Source organism: Carcharodon carcharias, chromosome 2, assembly GCF_017639515.1.
Source record: "Carcharodon carcharias isolate sCarCar2 chromosome 2, sCarCar2.pri, whole genome shotgun sequence".
Taxonomy (NCBI): domain Eukaryota; kingdom Metazoa; phylum Chordata; class Chondrichthyes; order Lamniformes; family Lamnidae; genus Carcharodon; species Carcharodon carcharias.
In genome coordinates, this window is record NC_054468.1 from 77,013,197 (window position 1) to 77,035,393 (window position 22,197).

Sequence of the window (22,197 nt, forward strand, 5' to 3'; positions counted from 1 at the left end):
CGACTGAGCATGTGCCTGGTCCCCTGCAGTCCTCCGACTGCTGGTGTCATGGGCACTATCTGTCTCTGCCAGCTCCTCCAGCAACTGTGAAGTGCCCTCACTGCTGTGCCCTGGGACACTAGCCGATGTTCCAATTCCCACTGAGGTGCTAGTATCTGCGCTGGTGCCTGCCTCGCAGAAATCGTGTGATGCTGGTGAGACTTGAGGGCCCTCAGGTGTGAGAGGGGGCATCAGCTGCTCCTCCTGCCGGCCATGCTCTAATGGTGATGAAATGAACAACAAGGACAGTGGATCAGTTAGCGGGTACACACTGACAAACTTCATCCCTGTTCCCCTGGCTCATTATGCGCTCAACCTTCCAGAACCTATTGACATGAACATTGGTGGGGTGGTAAATAGTGAGGAGTATAGCCTTACATTATAGAAGGATATAGACGGGCTGGTCAGATGGGCTGATGAGTGCCAAATGGAATTTAATGTGGATAAGTGTGAGGTGATGCACTTGGACAGGACAGACAAGGCACGGGAATACACGATGAATGGTATGACCCTGGGAAGTAACAAGGATCAGAGGAACCTTGGTGTGCATGTCGACTGGTCCCTTAAGGTAGCGGGACAGGTACATAAGGTGTTTAAGAAGCCATATGCCATTTTTGCCTTTATTAGCCGAGGCATAGAATATAGCAGCAGGGAGGTCGTGTTCGAAGTGTAGAAAACTCTGCTTAGGCCACAGCTACAGTACTGCGTGCAGTTCTGAAATGCGCTTTATGGGAGGGATGTGATTGCAGTGGAGGGAGTGCAGAGGACATTTACCAGGATGTTGCCTGGCCTGGAGAGTTTCAGTTATGAGGAGAGATTGTGTAGACTGGGGTTATTTTCCCTGGAGCAGAGGAGATTGAGGGGGGACATGATTGAGGTGTATAGACTTATGAGATAGGGAAGACAGAAAGGAACTTTTCCCCTTGGCGGAGGGATCAATAACCAGGGGGCATAGATTTAAGGTAAGGGGCAGGAGGTTTAGAGGGGATGTGATAAGCAACTTTTGCACACAGAGTGTGGTAGGAATCTGGAACTGACTGCCTGAAAGGGTGGTAGACGCAGAAACCCTCATAACATGTAATAAGTATTTGGATGTGCACTTGTAATACCATGGCATACAAGGCTATGGGCCTAATGCTGGAAAACGGGATTAGAATAGTTAGGTACGTGTTTGACCTGCGCATCCTCGATGGGCCGAAGGGCCTTTTTCTGTGCTGCACACCTCTGACTATCACTCTGTGACCGAGCAATGTTGCAACAGTAACAAATTAAACAATCATCAGTGCTATGGATGTTGGGAGGATATTGCGGATCTCACTGTTGGCCTCAAATACCTGGCCATTCCACCCCAGCCTCACTGACACCGTGGACCTGGGTGTATGGCGCCTCTCCAGTTCAAGGACCTCCTGCTCGAATCTGCTTAAGATGAGGAGGTGTGCCTGGCCGCCTCCATTCCTCGCATGCTATAAGGCATTTTGAGCATTCTTCTCCTGAGAAAGAGAGAACATCATTCATTACGGCAAATTGCATGTGGACTCTGCACACGCATGCCGCACCCCAACCACAGTGGGCCACATCAGGCCTCCAGTGCCTCCTCTCCCTGCTACTGCTGTTCACTCACACAAAGATAGTACGCCTGCTCCCCACACCCCGAACGGCCCCTTGGACACATGCTGCATACATCACTTTAGGAACCACACAGTATTTGCTCCCATAGCAAGGAGGCGCAACTACGTGCAGCGTCGAGGGCAACAGATGATTCTTGGCCACGACACCTTGAGGCTCCCCTTCCACCATCTCATCACCCTGAATAGGACATGTGTTGGAGTTCTGAGTATGCGCCTAGCTGCAGCTCCTGCAGATTGCCCCCAGACTAGTCATGTGTGACTAAGAGCAACACATGGTGTGGGGGAGAACTCATCTCCTCATGAACCACTCAGGCTGATGTAAGCATGGGCACTATCTGCTTGCCCACCCAGTACGAGAAATGCCCAACATGATTCAATGCAGTTACGGCCGTAAGACTTGGTGGGGGGGGGGGGGAGGTGTTGGTGGTGGTGGTGATGTCCTCAAAGGCTAAGGCTACCTGCTGGGTTAAGCGCCCAATGCCAACATGGTACTCACCCTGCCAAAGCCCAAAAAATCGTTGAAGCGCTTACAGCACTGGATCCAGGTGCACCGCACTACGTCGCGAGAGCTCACCACCTCCGCCACCTCCTCCCAGGCATGCTTCGTCATGTGGGGGGGGTCTCCTCCTCCCATCATGAGGGACCAACACCTCCCACCGTGCTGCCTCCTAGAGGAGGGCAGCAAGGCAGTCATCAGTAAAACGAGGGGTGCATTGGCCCCCCGCTGGCCTACCCTTCAGCCTGGCCTGCTCCTGTGGCAGACCCTGCAGCCTGCCCTGCTCCTGTGGCAGACCCTGCAGCTGGCCCTGCTCCTGTGGCAGACCCTGCAGCCTGCCCTGCTCCTGTGGCAGACCCTGCAGCTTGCCCTGCTCCTGTGACAGACCCTGCAGCCTGCCCTGCTCCTGTGACAGACTCTGCACCTGCCCTGCTCCTGTGACAGACCCTGCAGCCTGCCCTGCTCCTGGGGCAGACCCTGCAGCCTGCTCTGCTCCTGGGGCAGACTCTGCAGCCTGCCCTGCTCCTGTGTCAGACTCTGCAGCCTGCCCTGCTCCTGTGACAGACCCTGCAGCCTGCCCTGCTCCTCTGCCCATCCCTCCAATGTGCCCTGCTCACCCGACCCTCTGTGGTGCGCCCTCGAGCTGGTCATTATCACCAGCCTACAGGAGACTGCCAGGCCTCCTTTTAAACAAACTGCTGGGTCGCCATTGGACCCAGCGATCTGTGCATTCCCACCGCTGCCCGCACACTCCCGCTATCCACGGGAGTCAGCAAATACCCTGGGTGGCGATCAGGTCCACGCCCGCCCACGCCCACACCTGCTCTCCCCCCCTCCCTGCAATGGAAACTTCTGCCTTTAAAGTTCATAAAGTCAATATTACTCTCCCCCTTGTTCTGACAAAGAGTCTCGACCCAAACCTACCTTTTCTCTTTTCAGATCACGACAGGCTCATTGTGTACTTGCTGGTTTCACCTTCGCTCACCAATATATAGTAGTTGCTATGTCACAGGTGGAAATTCAGACCCACCTGCACTTGACTCAGATCTCTGTGCTTACTCGTACTATGGTGTCACAATGCTATCAATACTGTTTTGCCTTTGGTGAAAATTAGTGAAACAGGAGTGAGGAGCAAAAACAGTAAATTACTTCCTTCACTATGTGCAATGACTGAAATATAATGGGGCTAACTCAGTTAATAGCACTTACAACTGAATCAGAAGGCTGTGGTTTAATTCTTACTCTGGAAACTTTAGTGCAAAATCTAGGCATTTAATGCTGTCACCTTATCAAAGAGATAAACCATTGGGCACAACATTTGTGAGATTGCAGATGTGACATTGACCTTGGATTGATGTTGCAGCAATTTACAGCACAGATGTAGTGCAATGTCAATGGCAAACATAAGTCCACTTGCCAAACCTGCCACTGCAGCAATATAAGATTTTTTGAAATGTGAGTTTTCATAATTCATTGATCTGCTCTATTAGAGGGGAGAAACTTTCAAAGGGCCAATCAATATTGTAACCCTATCATCATCCCTTTCAGCACAGCTCCCTACAGAGGGAACAGGATAAATTAATTTATCTCCCATTTATATGAAAATATGGTTGAGGTGGGTGGCAAACTGAAGTCCAGTGATGGAAGACTCTTCAATCTGATAAAACAATTTGGCGGAAGGTCGAAATTCCACCTCACAACTAGTACTTAAAATAGTTCCAGTTGGCAATATTTTGCTTTGGAGGCCAGTGACAGTATGCACTGCAGGATTCCTGATGATTTCTATGATCAGTAACCGAGCAATCACAACAATAGCATCACTGCCAGAACTCTAGGTGGAATGGTTACAAGGGAAAAAGTGCATTTTTACAAAAAAAGACAAAGGCTTTTCTTGTCACATACTTAAGCATTATTTATGATGAAAACGTGTTTTCCTCTACCTTTGTGATTTTGCCCATTTCGTATATATCGGCCTTTTCATCCTCAAATTCGGCAAAGGCTGCTTGAACCTTGGCAACAATTTCTTCGTGATTGTTGGTAGCACTTGGAAGTCCTTTAGGGAAGTAGAAGCGTGGAATGTTTATGGATACAGGAGTGCTGACAACAACTTTGTTTGAAGGGGGAGGAGGACTGGGAGTAGTGTTTGTCACAGTGGGGGGTGGAGTTCCAGGTTTTTTTTCTTTATTGCTTTGGACCTGTAAAAGACAACAGAACATGAAACATAAATTATGCACTGGTTCTTTTCAAATGGCACAATAGCCATTGTTTTACATTGCACTAGTTCTTTACAAATGGTGCAACGGGCATTGTTTTACACTACACATACATTAATTTGTATGCTTCCTTAATGATTTAACGGAAAATGCATCAACTAGTGTGGTACCAAGTAACATAGTCAAGGAGGCCTTCCACACTGATGAGCATCGTAGGACACTTCACTGCTTAATCGGCAGAGATAATGACGTATGATTTAGGATTAAGTCAAGCTTCTTCAGTTTTCATTGTACATCAAGCTCAAAATATTTTGTAAATGGTACCTCTTTGAAAGAGTGGACACTTGCAGAGCTGTCTTTTTGGTAACTTCATTGGTTAAATCAAAAATAGCCACACAATCGGATGGTTGTGAAGGAGATGGGAAGCATGGCTCAGGGAAGAACCTGCCCCCGCAAACACATCTTCAAGAGGTCTCTGCCCGCCATGTTTTCATTCAGGGGAGCTGGGGACAAGATAGAGTCGAGCCTGCCACCTCCAAAGGCAGGCCTGGGCAGCAACAGAGGCGGGTAGGTGGCAAGGCTGGTGGGCTAGAAGAGTGGCCTCCATTTACTAGGATATCAGCCCAGTTGTAATCATGACTGTCAGGCCCGCAAGCCATCACACGCCCCATCCAACCCATCACGCCCTCCTATATCTCCGATACGCCTTCCATGCCTCTTGCATATTCTTTCCATTACCCCCCATGCCTCTTCCCTTCCCCCATGCATCTACCATACCTACTCTCCCAGTATCCAACATGTACAGGCATGCATTCATAATAAGGCCATCTGGAAACTGCATCATTAGAAGCTCACACTTGTTCTTTCAAATGGCTTCAATAAGCATGCTTGGTTGAGCTCCAAGAATGACCACACCACTTAGGTCAGCAGGCAATGTTGACACAGCTGCAGAGGGGAGGAAAGCTTTGTTTGACTGACACCTCTATTACCTTGTAATAAGTTATCTTCCTTTGACATGGTTTTTCAATGACTGCATGTGTTTATTTTCACAAAATTAAGAAGTTTAAAGTGAAAAATGCTATTTTAAATTGAAACTATGAATGGCTGGCGTAGATTGGCAACTTTATGATATATAAGAAGGGCAATGTATTTCAAAAGAAAAATTGAGTGGCTAATTATTTTCTGGTTGCTGACTCAGGACTGGGGTTCCCTCATGGTTCACGACTCCTTTAAGGTGCCATGAACCATGTCTTCTAACAGAACAGGCTTGACTGCATCAAAATTGCGGGGGACAGGGTGGAGAGGGGAGGGGATGGTTTGAAATGGCCACCCCCGCAATGGAGCCGGCAAGGAGGGGAGTGCTCTGTAGGCCTGGCTGCCTACATCCTTATCCTGCACTGGCTAAAATTACGGAAAGCAGGAATGGGGACAGGAATCCTGGCATCAGGTCCTACCTGCCATTTTTAAAGGCCTCCCCACTCAGCCCATTTCAGTGAAAATCCGGACCACATACCAACTCTTGGTCTATGCTTACCTAACTGAACTGACTGGGAATAGCAGTTAGACCCCTTTAATTAGTCTCAGGATCCTTGGTTAAGGGGGGAGAAGTGAGTCTGGGCTCTTACTCTGAACTGTTAATTAGTTACTCCTATTGGAAAACGGATATCAAGTGAGGACAACATTGAGCTCGGCTGTGATTGTCAAAAAAACCTCCTGGCACTCACTAAACTGACACAAGATGAATGGGCATTTAGATATCCGAGTCTGCCAGTATCTGTGAAACATTTGGGGCAACAAAAAAAAAGGATTTCAGATAGAGCTGCTAAGATTTCACAGTAGATGCAATGAGAAAGATGTTTAAAATTATATAGATATGTTCTTGTGTAAAAGGAATCCCTCTGTTACTCCCAAATTCTCTACCAATTTTTAATTCACATAATAGGGGAGGGGGGAATCTTTTCTCTGCTTGTATAATGGTGTTATATCTCCATAGCAGACGTTAAAACTGGCAAAAAATTGGAGAGATAAATTGAAGCCACCTGCCTTTTTTTGCCCATTCCAGACTACTCTTGCCCATAAGCACATCCTTGTCCTTGCCTTCCACTCCACCAGCCAACAACAAACCATCCTCCACCATTTCTGCCACCTCCAATGTGATGACATCTCTAAGCACATCTTTCCCTCCCCTCCCCCTTCAACATTCTGAAGCGACTGTTCCCTCCCCGACAACCTGGTCTACTATTCAATCACCCCCTCCATCTTTCCATACTTGTACATGAGATGCAACAACTGCCTTTCACCTACCGCTGCCCCCCCACAACTTCCCACCATCCAGTGCCCCAAACACTCCTTCAAGGTGTAATAATGATTTACTTCAATTTCTTTCAATTTAGCAGTTTCAATATGCTGTTCATGATTGACTCCTCTACAGTGGGGGGACCAAATGCAGTTGGGTGACTGCTTTGTGGAACACCTTCATTCAGTCCACCAGTGTGATCCCAAGCTCCCAATCATTTTCCTGCCATTTCAGTCATCTGCCACACTCATACTCTGACCTCTCAGTCCTCAGCCTGCCACACTGTTCTGATGAGGCTCAGCGCAAGTCTGAGGAGCAGCACCTCATCTTAAAATTACACACTTTACAGCCTTCTAGGCTCAACACTGAGTTCAGCAATTTCAGACCATAATCTCTGTCCCTATATCTTATAGTATAGCAGCTTTTGGCAATGATTCTGCTATTTCCACTTATATCTCCTCAAGACGTATCTTTTGTTTCTCTCTTTGTCTCAATACCGCTTCCGTTTCTGGCAGGAATTGCCCACGTTGGTAAGATGCAACAACTTTATACTGATAACTATTTGCAGGCTTTCTAATTTATTTAATGGAATATATCTTATTATTAACTATTCACATGATTTAGTATACTGCATTTTTATTCTAGTATACTGTACTTTTTTTTTGGTATACTGCACATTGAAACTGCACTGGTATACTGCATATTCATCGTTTATGTGCTAAATAACCAGGCTGGTGATTGGTCTGTAAAATATATTTTATTCTTTCATGGTATTGGGAATTGCTAGCAAGGTCAGCATTTGTTGCCCATCCCTAATTGCCATTAAGAAGGTAATGGTGAGTCATCTTCTTGGACTGCTGCAGTCCATGTTGTGAAGATGGATGTTATTTTAAAAAAAAATATTTTTGCGAACATGGTGGTATTCTGTAAAGAAGGCTGTGAGTGTGTGTGTGAATAATTAAACTAGGGGAAGGTTAATAAAGCTAATTTGTCTGTGGGAGCAGAGAGATGAAAGATAAAAGTGATAGATGCATGCATTTGTAATGAGACGCTATGGTGAAGTTGAATGTGTGAGTAAATAGGTTGGGTTTTAAAATTTTCATTAGATGATAGGCAAGGACTTGACTTTTCAGCTGTTAAATTTCAAAGAGAGTTTAGAAGTGATAAGTGACTTTTACAACTTACAAAAGATTCATAAGTAAACAAGGGAAGGTTATTAAATTTTATTTGACCTGAAAGTGGAAGCAACAGGAAAACTTGAAAGATTTTTATATTTTGGAAAAATTGAGTTCAAAGAGGTGCTTAGAACAATGGAGTCTAAAATCAAAGGGGAGAATTATATTTAAAGAAAAATGTTTAGTTGAGTTGAGTTGGCTGTGTGGGGCAGATGTCCTCAGAGCAGCTCTGCGCTGAGAAAAGTAATGAATTTGAAGCAGCCATCCAGTTTCAAACCAGAAAACCCTTGTTTTCAGAAAGCAGTCCATTTCTGAACTTCCTTCCGTTCCACAAAAGAGTGGAAGAGAGTGAGAAGTTGCGTGGTATACCTTTTACTAAGTGACAGTAGTTTTGCCTTGGGTAATATTACTGGATTTTTATGGTTAAAAATCTATAAGGAAGCTGTACCAAGCAGTTTACTTGTGTGCTCTGACCAAGTGGGTTTTTTGGGGGAATGCTTTGTAAGACTGCTTAACTGTATAATCTTAATCTTGTGCATATAAGTTTTTTTTCTTCTTGTCAATAAATCTTTTAATTTTAGAATATTAGAAGTGTTACTGGATTCTATGCTTCTGGGATTAGTAGTTTTCCCCTTGTTTTAAAAAAAAAATTATGATCAGTAAGAGAAGTTTCTCTCTGGGATCTGGCTTGCTCAGCGAGTAACATTGGCTGCGGTCATAACAATATGGTGTCAGATTTCACACAGATGAAGAGTCCCTCCATCTCGATGATGGCAGAGACACAAATCCAGAAGTCCATTCCCCAAAACCAGTCCCCAACATTTTTGTGGGGGGGGGACAGGTTCTAAATTGCACATCCACGGTTCATAGAGGCAACTACACATGCTAAATTGCAGCTGCCTCAGGCAGATCTGATTTTAGCTGGTGGGCTGTCCAAAGCATGACTTTAGACCTGGTAGGAGAAGGTCTAAAGCTGCTGGAGTTCTTTGGGGAGGAAGGGCACCCTTTTGGAAATGGGACACCTTTGGGAGAGGTAAGGTGCCCATTGGGAGCGCTAAGGTGCTCTTTGGGATTGTTTAAAGTAGACATGAATGTGCATGAAAATACATAAGCTCACTGGAACTGTTAAGCTCATTGGAACTGTCAAGCTGTGAATGGATTTAAGTATTTGGAAAAACTGTCTGTAGTGTTGAAAAAAAAATGCTTGCTATTTCACTCTGTCTGTTGACATAAGCCAAAGGGCCGGCATTACAGGAGTGATGCTGCATAATATATTTCACAGCCTTTCATTATCACAATGGGGTGCCTGTCAGTTCATTATTTGACTGACAGCTCTGAGTGCTTACAAAGTGTTTGAGGTAGGATTAGGAATACAAATGCTTGTTTTTATAAGAGATTTAAAGGAGATTAAATGTAGTGAATTGGTTTTTATCATTGAAAGTGTTTTTCTCTAAAATAGCGAATTCATCAATGTACTTAAGAACTTTATTTAATTGCAGCATGCTCCTGAGGTTTGCCCATGGTGAATACTGGGTGAGCTGGCATTGTAGATGTAAGGGCAAAGAGGGACTGTTGGTCGGGCATGGATTGGCATAGTTGGCATGAAGTTGTCATAGGGGCCAAAAAGGGCCATGCAGTGGGTAGAGGGGCATAAGTTGGCATAGGGACCCATGAGGGTGGATAGAGGAAAATGTGGTGGCATGGAGGGTATGAGGGGCCATGGGGTGGGTGGGGAACATGAGATGGCATGGAGAATGTATGGGGGAGCGGTGGTGAGAGATGAGGGCTGTTTTTTGTCTTATTCATTTTGTCATATCTTCGACAAAGTGCTGGGGCATCGGGGCCAGCCTTCCGCATGGCCTGCCTCCACACCCAGCAGCCTCTGAACTCTTTCAGGGGCACCCGCCATGATTCACATTTTCACTCACCTCCCCCTCCACTGCCCCAACCACACCACCCCCACCCCCACCCCCGGCACCTCACACTCCCCCACCACCACCACCCCCACCTGCCGCCGCCACCCCCCTCCCAGCCACTCCCCGACTGAAAATCCAAACTTCTGGGTTACTTTGTCCTGGGTCAGATTTGCGGAGCCAGGAGTTGTCTGACTCTGCCCTCCTGACTCGGGAGCGAAAATTCAGGCCGTAGGGCTAGAAATATAAAATAGTCATCAATAAATCCAGTAAGGGATTTAGGAGAAACTGCTTTACTCAGCAAATTGTTAGGGTGTGGAACTCACTATTATGTGGGTTAGCTCAGGTTATTAGGATGGATGCATTTAAGAGGAAGCTAGATCAGTGCATGAGGGAGAAAGGAATAGAAGAATATATTGATAGAGTAAGATGAAATAAGGTGTGAGGAGGCTTGTGTGGAACATTAACACTAGCACACCTATTTACTTGTCACTGTGCTTTAAGTATTACACAAGACCAATGTTAAGTTGTATTACATAAGAGTTTAAAGTAACGATAAACTTTATGATTGGCAATCTATTTGTCTTTGTTTGCAAAAGCACAAAGCAATGAAACAAGTCATTACAAATCATCCCATCACTGGTTAATATCACTGCAGTGAAAGTGAGCCATTGCTGTTCTCCCTCCCACTTAAAAAGTTTTGATATGCACTTTCCTAATAAAGATACTGCTTCTTTAATCACAGCTGTAGCATGTAGCATTAACCTGGTTGGAAATCTGAAACTCAGATTGCAGATGATTCAGTTAAAACATTCCATGATTTAAACATAAAGAGTGAAGTTCTCTGGTACCAGTATGGGATAACAATGCAGCAATGGAGGTAGGCGGCTTTGCAAATGATAAATCCTCCTGTTTTGAAAGTGAATGCTTGTATGAGTTCGGTGTTAAATGAGAGCTAAACCCAGAAAAACCCCGGACAGTTCAGCCTGCGCTGCAAACCAGTGTGAGGACTGTGATCCCAGCATCAGGCTGCTGATTGTCCATCCAACCTGGATACTGAGAGATACCCAGAGTAACAATCTACACTGTTTTACTGCACAAAGAACAAAGCTACTGATTTTAGGTTTTCATGGAAGAATGGATGGAAGCACGGAAAATAATATATGGATCTAAAACCCGCTTCATAAAGAAATGGACTCTGTTTATCCAATCATTGGAAATCGATGAGCCCAATGTTAAAAGGGTCAAAAGTCATTCCCATACCCACAGTAAAGAATCCCAGGACTCCACATAATAAAATAATTCAACTTATACAGGCATCGTAAATCAGTGCCCCTGAATATAAGACAACAGAGTAAGCTTTACAGATTCCTTCAAACCTTAACCCTTTGAGAACTTTTAAAATACTGTCACACACCTTTTTTCTTTCATATAGCATCTGCAGAAGTGACTTTCTGTAAATTTCGAAAGACAGACATCATGAAGAATAACTAAGAAAATGCACAGAAACCATCGACAATCCTTGCAATGAAGAGCCAATGTCGCAGCCTGGTGAGATCTTGGGAGCAGAAAATGCTACTGCTGTCCTCAAAGGGTTAAAAATTTAAAACCAAGGCCCTGGACCAGGTACAAGATGAATCCTGGCTGTGAGATTTGAGTTTCCAATTTCCACAAGCCTTGGAACTAAGCGCCTTCTATCTCCTAACACATTACTCACTGCTCCATTCATTGCCTAGGAAAGATTGAACAAAGAAGCTGAGACCCCCCTCCCTTTCCTCTCAGGACCCCAGTGTACCACAAAGATGCCTGCGCTGAAATAAACTTATCTGTACCTAGAAGTAGTTAACTGTAAACAGGAATTGGAATTAAACACGTTGCAACATTCAGCAGAAAAAAACAGTTAAAATAAAAGTGTCAGGCATTTTAGCATTCTCTAATAACACTGCCCTTACCTTTTAAAACTCCAGCTTGGCATGCCTAACCACTACTGCTTTAATCTCTCCTTTGATGTTGTCCTGATCTGTGGATATAATCCTCCAATATACATGCTATTCGGTCCACAGATAAAGGGTAATGTGTTTGAAATGTGACATTTAAAATGTTTAATTGTAAAATGTTGGCATGTGAGTGATGATTTCTCTTCTGGATTTTGCTCCAATTTTGTCTGTTGTAATGAGGGATGGTAGGGTAAGATTTTTAAAGCATTCAAAAGAGAATTTTAATGTGCCCCTGACAAGGTTTCCCAATTTGCTTAAAAAGAAACTGAAACTTGCCTTTCGAGGATTACTTTCAAGGAATTTCACAGTTGGACAAACATAGCGGAGAATTTTCCGCTCATCGGGCAGGCGTGCACCTGACCCAACCGAACTTAAAATGACACACGATGATGTCGGGTGAGCGTACCGATGTCATTGCGCACTCGGGCGATATTTCAGTCGGCACACCTGCCAACAATTAAAAGGCCTATTAAGGCCATTAAAAGGATAACTGACTGGAATTTTTCACTGCCCGTCCAACCCTGCGGTTGGTGGGCAGGCGAAAAGGCCAAAGTGGCCTTTGTATTTTTTAGGAAACCTCATCTAACAGCAATTAAAAATAAAATAAAATTTTTAAAATCTAATTAATAATATGTCCCTGCTAAGGGGACATGTTTTATAACATGTTAGAAATATTTATTTTTAGGGCAGAATTTTCCCCCCATTGGGGGAGGGGAAGTCGAAGAGTGGGCACGCAGAGGCGCGATTCCGATTGGCGCTCCCCCCCGCCATTTTACGTGGACGGGCCAATTAAGGCCCACCCAGCGTGACATCCACATGGAAGCGCTATGCACCCCCTGTGCAGGCGGGGGAGAATCCCTAAACCTGAGAGTGCGTTCTTTTGCGCATGTGCACGATAGAGCGCACTCGTCTCCCTGAGGCTAAGTGCTGCCTCAGGGAGATTGGCTGTACATTAAAAAATATTAAAAATAGAAAAAAAAATTCCCTGACATGTCCCCTCATGTGACACTGTCACATGTGTTGGGACATGTCCATAACCTTTAAGTACACTTCAATTAAATTTTTAAAAACCCACATGAAACCTCATCCCACCCGTGGATGAAGTTTCATGCTTTTTCTAATGCCAGCCAGGGCTCCTGGCCTGCCCGCCAACCTTAAGGTTGGACGGGCATGTCCATTAATTACTTTAATGACTCTGTCAATGGCCTCAATTGGCCATTGACAGGTCGGCAGACGCACAGCTGATTTTGCTGAGCACGCACCTACCTGAAAATTTAAATGGGCGTGATGATGTTAGGAGTTCTGCCTGACATCACCACGTATCATTTTACATGTCGGCGAGCCCGCCCCCCCCCGACTCGCCGACGGGAAAATCCTGGCCTTAATGTTTTAAACTGTTCATCTCCCTGAGGCAGCTATGTGCCTCACAGAGATGCGTGAAACTTGCACTCGCCCTCCCCCAACACCCCAAACACAGGCAGTGCTGCCGCTCGAGTTTCATGCTGGGCGGGCCTTAATTGGCTCGCCAACGTGAAATTGCAGTCTGGCCTCGATTGCGGGCAGTGGTCGGCTTCCTGACCGCCCCTGCCTGCCTCTGCTGAGCCTGCCCAACGAGAGAAAAATCCTCCCCATAAAGTACGTGTCTGGTATTGCTGAACTGTGCTGTAATGGTAGTGAACTGTCCATTTTAGGACCAGGTTTATTATAAATTGATGTTCCTTTTGATATATACTTGTTAAAAAATTCATTTTTTAAAATTCATTCATGGGATGTGGGCTTCACTGGCTGGGCCAGCATTTATTGCCCCTCCCTATTTGCCCTAGAGAAGGTGGTGGTGAGCTGTCTTCTAAGGGATTTATGGGATTTTGACCCAGCAACAGTGAAGGAACGGTGATATGTTTCCAAGTCAGGATGGTGAGTGACTTGTGGCGAACTTCCAGGTGGTGGTATTCCCATGTGCCTGCTGCCCTTGTCCTTCTAGATTGTAGTGGTCATGGGTTTGGAAGGTGCTGTTGAAGGAGCCTGCAGTGCATCTTGTAGATGGTATACACTGCTGCTACTGTGCTTTGGCGGTGGAGTATATCCATTGATGGGTAACACTCATGCAATTTAAACATCCTTCAAATTGTGTGACTGCTCACACAAAGGCCAAAAATTTACTGGCCTTTTGGAGTTGGAGTAGGAAGCTGGAGCGCTGAAGCAGTCATGATGGAAGGTGTCGGGCAGGATTATGCCTGATATCTTTCCGTTGACATGGCAGATTGTGAAAGGCAGGAACAGCAACGATTTGGCTGCCCACCGACCAGAAGTAGGTACCCAATGATCCAATTATTAGATATTAATAGCCATCTCACACGTCCGCTGGCATTTTAGTGCTGTTGACATGCTCTTCCTGCCCCCTCCCTGTGCTCCCCCCCTCCCACCACATGGGGCGACTGCCAGGTACATCGTTGCGGCCTCCCAGCAGCTTCCGGTGATTGGTGGCCCTCCCTTCAATGGTGTTCAATGGCCTATGAGGGGCTCTTCGTTGGAAATGGCTGCCCCATGGCTCCAACACTGCTACTAGAGGGTTCACCCCTTGGATGACTGGGGCCTGCCTGCCTGACCCTGGCACATCCTTCCAGGGCAGCTAACATGGAAGCACCCTCTCCTTCCCCTTGCTGCTTCAGCGGCAGCCCTGCCCTGTCCTGCCGCACCTCTGACTGGGCAGTCTTGGCAGAAGCCTCTTAATTAGCCACCTCCAGTAAAATACTGTACACTTCACAGTCCCACCATTGGCCCACATGGACTCACGACCCGGCTTTTGGTTCCAGAGACAGAACTCACAGCATACCAGTAATATTCCAGCGTTTGTGCATGGAGTGCACTTGTATGAAAGAAACCACAACTGAATCCTACTTCTCCCACTTCTAACCTATAAAGCTCTTATATCCATACTTCAGACGAGGCTTGAAACCAAGGCTCCTCTGCCCTCACAGGTGATGGTAAAGGATCCCATTGCACTATCTCAAGGAAGAGTAGAGGAGCTCTGCTGGGTGTCTGAACCAATCAACATCACTAAAACAAGGATCTGAAGAAGGGTCATACAGACTCGAAACGTCAAATCTGTTTCTCTCTCCACAGATGTTGTCGGGCCTGCTGAGTTTTCCCAGCATTTTCTGTTATTGTTTTTGTATCACTAAAACAGTGTTATTTTGTGGGATTATTGTGTGCTGTGTTGGCAGCTGCGCTTTCTATATTACAACAGCGACTATGCTTTGAAATTACTTCATTTGCTGTAAAACCGGAAGGGGGCGTTCTGAGATTGTGAAAGGTGCACATAAGTGCAAAGTTATTTCTTTCTTTGCACTTGAGAGAGGATTGCCAAAATGTACCACTACATTGTTCTAGATTTACTTATTGTTGCTATTAATTTAGGATTAAATCCCCCCTTTCCCCATTCCCCACCCAATGTATCTGGATGTGGCTATTCAACATGTGTGATGTATTGAAAATGCCTATAATTACAGTGATTGTGCAGCCTCCACATTTGCTGGTTCCTCCAGGATAGCTCAGACTCTTTAAAAATTGTGGCAATTGTTAATATAATGAAATGCTAATAATATAGTTTTGTTCCTTATAGCCTTCATTGAAAAGAAAATCACAAGTGAGAAATTCTTGCCCATAATCCACATGTTAGCAAGATGTCTGTCCATTGTCTTGTTATTATTTATTAACTGATCGTAATGTTTCTGACGGTATTTTGGGATAAATGTGCTTTTTCCTGAGGGTAAGACAGCTCATTATGAACAAACGTACTATAGGCTAAATTCTCTGGCCCCAGCACTAAAATTTGTGAGGTCAGCTTAATTAATTAAGCATAGCCAGCTCCTGGCTTGGACTGAGGCTATCAATAGGAGCTTAATGTTAATGTGGGTTGTTGGGGGAGGGCGGGGTGGTGGAGAGAAATATCATGTAGCTATAACCGTAACTGCTATTTAAAAAGAGCTTCTTAGTTTTGGCTAGGTCCAAAGTTGGATACTAACTGGTTTAGGGTGCAATTCACTTTTAATCTTTGACATTACTTCTGACACATTCATGAGAGAAGTAGAGCAAAGAAGCTTTTTTTTTGTTTTGGGAGCCTCGGGCAGTCTCCCAAGCAGAATCCAGTCTGATTGGTGATGGACATAATGCTCTCTCTGACAGCCAAAGGGCACCGGAACAGATGACGAAGAGGTTTAACAACATGATGTAGTTTGCCAAAGTAGGGCTGGCCAGCATTGCACTAGACTAGATCTAGTAGATGGGCATATTTTGCATGGCAGAGCTTCCTCTTGCCCTGTTAAATAAAGAGTGGTTTAGTATGCTCTCTCCAAGCTTCTCATGCATGCCTGTACTGCATCAGGGTAGACCTTATTGCTGCCATGTGGATTGGAATTGTTGACACAATGCTGTTTGGAAAGATAAGCCCATAAATCAACCTTGCACGCCACCTGCAGATAAGCTAGATAAAGACCAACATTATGGCTCTAACTGGCAATGGAAAAGTCAAGATTGGAAGCAGTGAGTTGTAGGCAGCAGACAAATTAAAATATCTTAGCTCGATGATAAGCACCAAAGTTACATCCAAGAATGGAATCCAGGTTAGATTAGTTAGAGCATAAAGCATAACCAGTGACTTAAGTAGTGTCCAGGAGTCCAAAAGCATCAAAATGAAGCTGAAAGATTGTTTAGTACAGTCACTAGTATGGAGTGCTGCACTCTATGGGCGGAACTTTCCGTGCCTGCTGGCGTCGGGAGTGTTCAGTGTTGTGAGTGGACAATATGGCAAGAAGGCCAAAAATCGGTTTCATGATGTTGTGAAACCAGTTTGTGATCGTCTGTTCAGCCCATCAATGGCATTTCCCACCGTCGGACATTGGGAACCTCATTGTAATACATCTGCATATCATTATAAGGCCAGCCTGCTGGCATCATCCCCCCATGCTGGATCATCTGCCCACATTGACGTGTTTCACAACAGCACATATAAGGCGTACATTTGGCGGGTTGCATTTGAGGGGAACTCGGAGGCGAGTGCACAGTAACGTTGTGCAGCACTCACAAGGGATGCCTGCTGGACTTCAACATTGTGGCAACTTTGGGGAGGGGGCAAGGGCTGCCTTGCTGTTGAGGCGACTTGGGAGAGGGGAAACAAGGGCTGCCCTGCGGTTGAGGTGCATTAGGGGGTTGGGGAAAGGGCTGCCCTGCGGTTGAAGGTAGTGCATGAGCACGTGCAGGGTTGGAGGGAGGCAAGTAGCCACGCATTAGGGAAATCTTGTATAAAGTGACCATTCCTCTGCAGCTGAGACAGTTCAAGTGCAGCCACATTGACACATGTGGAGTCGGGCCTCTAGCTTATCTTCCCACTCAAGCAATGCAGAGGCATGAAAGTGCCACCAAGTGTTACAGCGCTTTTCATCCCTTTGGCACAGAATGCAAACTAACGAGCATTTTAGTGGATTGCAGAACAATTGGATGACTGGGCACGTTGTACAATCTCCTTACTAAAGTTGGCCATGGAGCAGTCATTGGTGGAGGTGCTCACTGCCTTTTGCAAAGCCATCACCCGGTTAGGACCAGTCTCCCCCATGGTTCAAGCTAACAGTGCAGCCTTGCAGTGTGGGTTAGGAGAATGCCTGCACCTGAGCTGAGAGCAAAGCTGCCGCCAATCGGTCAGGTGGAGTGGGGCGGAGGATGGGGTATAGGGCAGCCACATTGTGCACTATACTCTGGCCATCCAAGTGGTAGTCAGCACTCTGGAATGCTTTAAGGGGCCTTCAGATTTAACCAAGAGAGGTTCTTAGGACATCCAAGCTAACCCACGCACCTCTCTTTTTCATCCTGCAGGAGGAGTACATCAGGAGCATGGAGCTTGGTGAACTAGCTGTATACCTTTTGGCATACAGAGAGCAGAGACGATGCAGAAGAGAGCAATGGAGGTACCTGACTGCGCAGAGGGAGGAGCAGCACCCTCTGGATGAAGGGGCGGTAGGGGCTTCTGCACATGCCACCGAGGAGCCACAGCGAGTCGTCACTGGTCAGTACCCGGGGTCTGTAGATGATGCCATTCATTCCTGCAGGTGACCAAGAACCAGTGTCACCAAAGACTGCATATGTCTAGGGAACTGGTCAGTCACTTCTGCCAGCTACTGCAGGATTTGGCGCCACGAGGACATGGAGGGCATCCATTGCCAGTGGATGTGAAAGTGACCATGGTGCTCAATTTCTACATCAGTGGCTCCTTTCAGGGCGCCAAAGGTGGCCTCTGTGGAATATCACAAGCCTCCACCCACAAATGCATCCATGAGGTCACGGATGCCATTTCATGAGGGCACACAACTTTGTGCATTTTGCCTGGGACCAGGACAGCCAGGATCCAAGTGGACTGGATTTTCCCAGGTCTCGGGTTTCCCACAGGTGCAGGGTGCCATCGACTGCACTCACATGGCGCTCAGATCTCTGTTGCAACACATGATCAACTATGTCAGCCGCAAGGGATTCTGAATGTACTGAATGTGCAGCTAATGTGCGACCACCACAAATGCATCCTGCAGGTCTGCACATGGTTTCCAGGGAGTGTCCATGACTCCTACATTCTCAGTCGGTCACAGATCCCTGACGTCTTCCAGGGTCCACAGAGGCTGGACGGTTAGCTTCTCAGGAACAAGGGCTACTCACAGAGGTTGTGGCTGATTACACTGTGCAGCGACCTCAGGCTGCATCAGAGCGAAGATATAATGGGGCTCATGCTGCAACTCACAACTTGGTGGAGCAAACCATCGCGATGCTGAAAATGAGGTTCCGGTGCCTGGACTGGTCTGGTGGGGCCCTGCAATATAGTCCACAGAAGGTGTCACACATCCTCTTCATCTGCTGTGCCGTCTACAACCTGGCACAGCAACAGGGAGAGGAGCTGGCTGAGGAGGAGATGGAAGTCTCCTCCGATGAGGAGGATGTCTACAAGAATGAGGGCGAGTAGGTCCTCCAAGGCGACGATGACGGCAATGAGGCCCTTGCACTGGCCAGATGAGGCAGGCGCACTGTGAGGCCCTCATAGCTGCTATATTTGCGGAGGATGATGACGACATTCAGTGAGGAGACACCATAGATCCTCACAGTGCATCTGTGAACATTTGACTCCTGTCTGGCTCAAAGCAGTACACATACCCTCTGTGATAATGCTTCTGTCATGGAGGTACTTTGGAGAGTTTAATTGTCACTCAATTTCAGCAGGATGATGACAACATGCAGTGAGGACACTCCACAGATCTTCACACAGCCTCTGTGAATGTCTGACTCCTGTCTGGCTGGGGGCAGCTCGCTTGCGCTCTGTGATCAGGGTCATATCATGGAGCCACAGCCATGAAACTTTAAAAGTACCTGATCCTTTGTCCACCTTCAGCAGCTGATCCCTTCAGGAGCTTGGTGTCACCGGTCACAGATGCTGAAGAGATGGGGGCCAACCCCACCTCAAAGGTGCTGAGAGCACACAGAGAGAATGACGGAACTCTGTGATGCCTGCCTACAACATTATGGCAGCAATGACAAGCACCATCAAGGTGCAGGCATTAATAATGTGCCCAGGGAGTGTGAGGCTGGACCATCACTTTGGTCTGAAGGTTGCAGAAAGCACAAGGAAGAGGCCCTGGACTGAGACACCTGACTTTATCTTGTGCAGAAAGGTTTCACATCTGAGTGACACGAACACTGCTTGTCAGAACAAGGAGCCATAGGCAGGGAGACATTGTTGAGGATTTATTTACAATAGTGAACATTATGCACAAGTGATTAACACCCGTCTCCAGGCTGTGCAAATTCTTAAATTCCCTAACACTGCTGCTATGTCTTGGTGCAACCCAGGCATCCACAGCGGAGGTGGAGTCAGCCTTGACTACTATGCCCTGACTGTGTTGACCTTAGTGGGCATTCTCTGGAGGGCCAAGTGTCCTCAGCCCAACCATCTTCAGCTGCTTCATCAATGACCTTCCTTCCATCATAAGGTCAGAAGTGGGGATGTTCGCTGATGACTGCACAATGTTCAGCGCCATTCACAACTCCTCAGATACTGAAGCAGTCCATGTAGAAACACAGCAAGACTTGGACAATATCCAGGCTTGGGCTGACAAGTGGCAAGTAACATCCGTGCCATACAAATGCCAGGCAATGACCATCTCCAACAAGAGAACCTAACGATCACCCCTTGACATTCAATGGCATTACCATCATGGAATCTCCCACTGTCAACATCCTGGGGTTACCATTGACCAGAAACTGAACTGGTTATCCATATAAATACTCTGGCTACAAATACAGGTCAGAGGCAAGGAACCATGCAGTAAGTAACTCACCTCCTGACTCCCCAAAGCCTGCCCACTATCTACAAGGCACAAGTCAGGAGTGTGATGGAATACTCCCCACTTGCCTGGATGAGTGCAGCTCCCACAACACTCAAGAAGCTCAATAATGTCCAGGACAAACCAGTTTGATTAGCACCCCTTCCACAAACATTCACCCTCTCCATCACCGATGAAGTGTGGGAGCAGTGTGTACCATTTACAAGATGCATGGCAGGAATTCACCAAGGTTCCTTTGGCAGCACCTTTCAAATCCACGGTCGCTAACATCTAGAAGGACAAGGGCAGCAGACACATGGGAACACCACCACCTGGATGTTCACCTCCAAGTCACCCACTATTCTGACTTGGAAATATATTACCATTCCTTCACTATCATTGAGTCAAAATCCTGGAGCTCCCTCCCTAACAGCACTGTGGGTGTACCTCACCACACGGGTTACAGCGATTCAAGAAAGGCAGATCCTTACTGGCCAGCTGGATGGCTCTGTTTTCAAAGTCCATGAGGACCTTGATTTCACACATTCCTCCACCGGTCTGTGACCTCTCCCTCTTGTTGTGTGCCAGCTTGTCCTGCATGAATAGAGATGGAGAGAATGTAAGCAGGGTGCTGCCAGACCAGATGATAAGTATGCTTGGCATGTGTGGGTGGTGAGTGGTCCCATGGATGGGATGAGGACAATGAAGGTATGTGTGAGAGAATGGATGGTGATGTCCCTTGAAATGGCAGTGAGTGAGGGCCCTGTGGATGTGTGAAGGGTTAGTGAGTATGTGAGTTGAGAGTGATGAGAAGAGAGACTTACCCTGGTGGAACGGAGAAGATCATTCATCCTCTTGCAGCACTAGGTGGCTGTCGTCTTTTGCAGGCCATTGGCACTGACTACCACTGTCACCACCTCCCCAGCCAGACTGGTGATGTTGCTGCTCATCCCACGGCCAGATCAGGGGTAGAGGACATCATGATGGGCCTCCACTGTGTCCAAAAGCAGTTGAGGGACATGTCATTTCACCGGGGGGGCTGCAGTACTTTTGCCTTTCAGGGCCATGTCTTCCGTGCAGCAGCAGTGGGCTGGAAGCACTGAGAGGTGGGCACTCGGCTGCGCTTCAAAATGGCACCTGGCGTGATGAAGCGGCAAGGTGATGGTGTGGTGGGCAAATGAAAACCCGCCCACCATTGAAATGGTGTGTTTTCCAGGAATGTATAATTCATGTGGCGGGATTGGGATGATATGGCATGAGAAGTCATCACTGCGACCATCAAACTTCATTCTTTCCCACCCGCTAACATACTTTATGCAAATCAGCGATGATTAATTGAAGGAGAAGTTGAGAGTAAGCACAGAAGAGGAAGAAGAAAAATCGGATGCTTGGATAACATTGAGATGTGGACTGAGGGAGGCTTGAAGAAAGCCAGAGAAGAAGCAAGACAATGTCAATGGCCTCACAAGGGCTGTGGTAAAAATGAACAAACAAAGCCAGGATGTAGGATGGGCACTTGGGTCTCACTCTACAGGTGTTCCTCTAACTCCCAACGTCTGAATGCTTGTTCTCTGCATGCATAACTAGAAAGTGTATAACAGAAGGGAGGAAACTTGTACTGGAAAAGACCGTCCTAATTTTAGACCATTTGAATAGTTTATGAACAGGTTATCCTGGAGTCCAAGGACATAATGAGAGTAGACCAGCACGAAGCTTTGGGATATAAAATATATTTCCTATTATTCATCAAAGAAAGTAGTGAGATCCTTAAGGATTTGAGATATTTGTTTTCGAAGATTTATGTTTGGTACAGGCTAAATACTGCAGTCTTCAAAGGGTTAAACATTTTCAGTGGCTTCACACGGACACCGTTTTGTCTTGATGCAAGGGATTTTTTTGGATTAAGCCAGTGTATGGAGTGCAGGATGGTGATTGCTGTAATATACTTTTAAGGAATAGCAGCATGCCATCACTCAAAGGAAGTCTGTCATGTGATCCACCCTCAGTTTCACTTTGGCTTTTGAGCAGAACATAGCACACACAGCTCTGTTGCTGATGTCTTCAAGATTTCTCTTGTATCGAGTTC

General features: G+C 46.4%; 1 protein-coding gene across 3 annotated transcripts in view; it reads right to left on the reverse strand.

Annotated features, from left to right (window-relative positions):
- ppp2r3a (protein phosphatase 2, regulatory subunit B'', alpha) overlaps positions 1-22,197 on the reverse strand; it is a 421,139-nt gene that overhangs the window by 72,187 nt on the left and 326,755 nt on the right. For all 3 annotated transcript variants that reach the window (XM_041173201.1, XM_041173211.1, XM_041173221.1), the window contains one exon: positions 4,104-4,358. In XM_041173201.1, coding sequence (XP_041029135.1) covers positions 4,104-4,358 — 255 coding nt within the window. The remainder of the gene's footprint in view (positions 1-4,103; positions 4,359-22,197) is intronic.